The 3,963-nt window shown below is 41.1% G+C and overlaps 1 protein-coding gene across 1 annotated transcript in view; it reads left to right on the plus strand.

Annotated features, from left to right (window-relative positions):
* The first annotated feature begins 1,699 nt into the window (after positions 1 to 1,699).
* SARC_01020 (hypothetical protein) overlaps positions 1,700 to 3,963 on the plus strand; it is a 5,388-nt gene continuing 3,124 nt past the window's right edge. Inside the window, exons 1-3 of the mRNA XM_014305253.1 lie at positions 1,700 to 2,140; positions 3,025 to 3,438; positions 3,607 to 3,880. Of these exons, the coding sequence (XP_014160728.1) occupies positions 1,985 to 2,140; positions 3,025 to 3,438; positions 3,607 to 3,880 (844 nt within the window). The 5' untranslated portion in view covers positions 1,700 to 1,984. The remainder of the gene's footprint in view (positions 2,141 to 3,024; positions 3,439 to 3,606; positions 3,881 to 3,963) is intronic.

Consider the following 3,963-nt stretch of genomic DNA (forward strand, 5'->3'; position numbering starts at 1 on the left):
CTGACCGGAGGCCATATTTTTACACTTTCAGGTGACTGGTCGGTTGGTGGCGAGTCTGTCTGTGTTGGGTATTGAGGTGCCCAATGCTGTTGCACTGTTGGTTCGGCTCCAGTCTCAGAAAAATCATCATCAACTGTCGCCTGGGCCGTGTCCTGGGGCATAGACGTGTCGATATCTGTCAGGGACAATTGACAGAGTTGCTCTTGAATGAGGCGACTCTTTTCCTTTGCATCCCTCACATGCATGATTGTATTCAAGTGTCCTAGTTGATCCGCAATCCATGCTGGGGCTTGGCTAAGCCTACCCAAGCTTCGAATTGAGTACTGAGCCTCCAAAAGCAAATGAGTCAATTCCGATTGGATTCCCACCTTCTCGTCGTCTTCGGGTGCAGATTACTTGGCACGTGCTGTATCCACCTTATCGCATAGCTAGGTGAAATGGCGAATCGTTCCAAGCAACCGTTTTAGCAGCTGGTCACACGCTTGCTTTTAGCCACCGTAGGCAACGGTCTAGTCTCGGGTCTCGTCATCGTTGTAAAAAATAAAAATAAAAATAAACTAAGTTGCCTTTTAGTTGATTTAACCTTTAAAGAACGTATTATAATAAAGACAGTAGTTCGGTCACTTAAAAATGTGGTTAAAGCCAAGTAACACTTAATAAATAACGTTAAGTCTGGAAAAAGTGAACTACTATCTAGCCCGATCCTCGGATCACAATTAAATCCTCTCAGGCCCGATCCTATGGCTCGGTCCTAAATAAATTCTCTTAGGTCCGGTCCTCTGGTCCGGTCCTAGATTCCTCATATCGGCCCTGTCCTCTGGTCCGGCCCTACATCTCCGTCTACGGTACTTTGTCCACAAAGGATCGGTGCCAAGACCGAGTACCGACCCCGTAGTCTTTTAATCAAGAGTCTCGGAGTCCCTGGCCCTCGTGTCATTGAGTGACATGTGTATCCTTGCTCTACGTTGTCCTCAATGTAAGACCTGGTGATACCATCCGCTACTATTTATTACTACCGGGTCACCAATGAAGGTCCAATATAAGCGTAGTAAAACCATACGAAGCTTGTATCGGACAACTTAAACTACAACATAAAATGTAAATGGGGGTTTCCTTAATAAGGTTTTTTCCCCTGTTCATGAATTAGTCATGACAGAAATATTTCTATATAGCACTTATTCTAAGCTCTTATAATTGACAGTCTAACAATTTTTTAGCACTTATTCTAAGCTCTTATAATTGACAGTCATTTTTTTTTACCCACGTCCATACAGTATAAAAATTACATGATGAAATTTTTTTTTCTCGCACAGGTAAATAACTAAATATATATTTAAAAAAAATATATACACCGTACGGCGTATTATCTATACTTTGTTACAAATTTTCTAATTTTTACACAATTGTCGGAGAATTGTCAGGAAAGCGTAAAACTTTCCAATGCGTATATTTATGTAAATATATATATAAATATTATAATAGATCACACTGATATTTAGTACGTTTTCATTTTCGTGTTCTCTCGACGAACTATTGTTTTTGTGTTTTAAAAAAACCACAACAAAAAAACTGAAGTCGGACTGTAGTCTGTTTGTGATAAATGAAATTTCTTTCGCGACGAACCGGTTGAAGTATAGATGGTTCAGATAAGAAGATCCTCCTTCACGGCTTCACCCCCAACAGACAGAGAGACTCGTGAGATGATATTTTTTTAACACCATCACCATCAAACAGATGATACATATCGATAAGCCTACAGCTGAGAAAGAGTAGGAGTCAATAAGTTTTTGAAGCTCAAGCTCAAAGCATACTTAATTTTAGATATTTTGCATATTGGCCCGTGCACATACTTGCAAGCAGTGCCAAAATTAGTCACATATTCACACACTCACTCTAATACCCACACGAGGAAGTTCACAAGTAATCGTCACCTATAACTTTATAAGGCACGTCAATAGCCCAGTAGCCACAATCATATATCGCAATGGTGAACTGTAATGACGACGGACTCAATCGAGTGGATGTAAACGAAATCCACTTGGCAGAAGCTACGGCTTTTGTAGATCAGATCAACAACTTCCTACGTCATGATGAGCACCTCAAAGCGAAGAAGATGATACCCATCGACCCACCTATGAAGGTAAGTTTTACAATCTTAAATCCTTGTGCTATATTCTTTGATACGTCAGTGGTATATCTACAATATGTAGCTGGGTCTAGTCCGGCGAGAATTTGTCCATCGCAATATTCGCCTCCATTGTGTAACATCCGGTATGGGTAGAAATAGGGGTGAAGGAGTCCATATTATCACTGAAGTAGACATCTACCGTAGTGAAGAACACATGATTGAACTGATAGCAAGATGCAGCAAACAAAACTAGTCTGTACTGTACGCACCGTCCAATGCATTTCTGTTTTGACATCATGTTACAATGTATGAAATGATTCTCACCTAACCCGAACGATATCTTCTCGATTTCTCGAAATCGTATTTTACGGAAGAACATTTAAACATGTTGGGGTAAAAGGTATTTACATACAAGCATACTGATCGACGGTGTTTCCATGCTTATTCCGATCTGTGCCTGTCATCGTTCTGTTGTCGGATACTTATGTCCAGCCCCATAACTAATACCAGATATGGCTACAGCGTCGACCTGTACGAAAATACCTGAACGTGTATTCGTAAATGTCTATGTCGTAAGCACTCAACATTAAGTGTAGTGCTACGGCTGCATGTCAGGTAGCAGCGATTGTATTCTAAAAACCGATAAACTGGCTTTGTCCTAGTCTAGTAGATAGAGTGCAAGGTAATAAACCGTACTGTGCTAGTTGTAAGACGCTTAAATTGCACTACACTTCAGCCTATACCGGTTGAGAATAAACCACTTCCTAGTATAAGACCGCGAAGTCTTGATATTTTGAAATAATCGCATTTCAGATCAGCTTAAGGCATAAGTTCTGAACCAAAAGCGGAAAGTTTGCCCTTCTCTTACACCAATTATTTTACCTCTTCGTACACAGTTATTCGAGCGTACAAATGATGGAGTCCTGCTGCTCAAATTTATCAACAAGATTGCTCCTGGAACAATTAAAGAGAAAGATATTAAACTCGATGTAGATGTCACACGCCTGAAGACGCCAGGCGCTAAGGATGCATGGGAAATCGCCGAAAATAACAATCACGTAGTTGCTGGCGCAAAGAGCCTGGGTTGCAAAGTGGTGAACATTGGGTCTGAAGACATATTGAGTGGAAGTGTTGACTTGACATTAGGCCTGGTGTGGCAGTTAATCCGTGCATACTTAATGAAGTCCGTCAATCTTGCGAGTCACCCTGAATTGATTCGCCTTCTGAAACCCGGAGAAAACATCCTGAAGCTGATGAATCTGAGCTCGGAAGAAGTAATCCTCCGTTGGTTCAACTACCATCTAGGTCGGGTATGTTATTGAGCATATTTGCGCCAAGTTTTTGCTTTGCAAACAAATAATTAGTTAAGTTTTTTGAGTGTATTGTTTTGTGTGTGTGTTCAAGGGCATGTTCGCACTTTTGCAGGAAATGGGAATCGCGGTACTGACACTGCAAGTTTTTTAATTCCAAACCTACAGTCAGACACAGAGAAGCGAATCAAAAACTTTGGTTCTGATACAAAGGATTGTGAGGCATGGGTTCATCTGCTGAAACAAGTATGCGGGCGGGAAGCGGTAGACGCTGGTATCGACGAGGTTATGTCGATTGCAGATCCTGAGAAGCGTGCCGCTAAGCTTTTGGAATGCGCTGGCTACCTAGATTGTCGCGACTTCACAAGCCCCAAAGATATCGTGAAAGGACACGGTCGCTTGAACTTGGCATTCACGGCTACAATATTCAACGAGTATATTGGTATGTGCCCGTATTTATATATATCCTCGCAACTTGTATACAGTTTATATATATTCTCATTTGTATATAGTAATAGTAATAAT

This window comes from Sphaeroforma arctica (assembly GCF_001186125.1).
Source record: "Sphaeroforma arctica JP610 unplaced genomic scaffold supercont1.37, whole genome shotgun sequence".
NCBI lineage: Eukaryota > Ichthyosporea > Ichthyophonida > Sphaeroforma > Sphaeroforma arctica.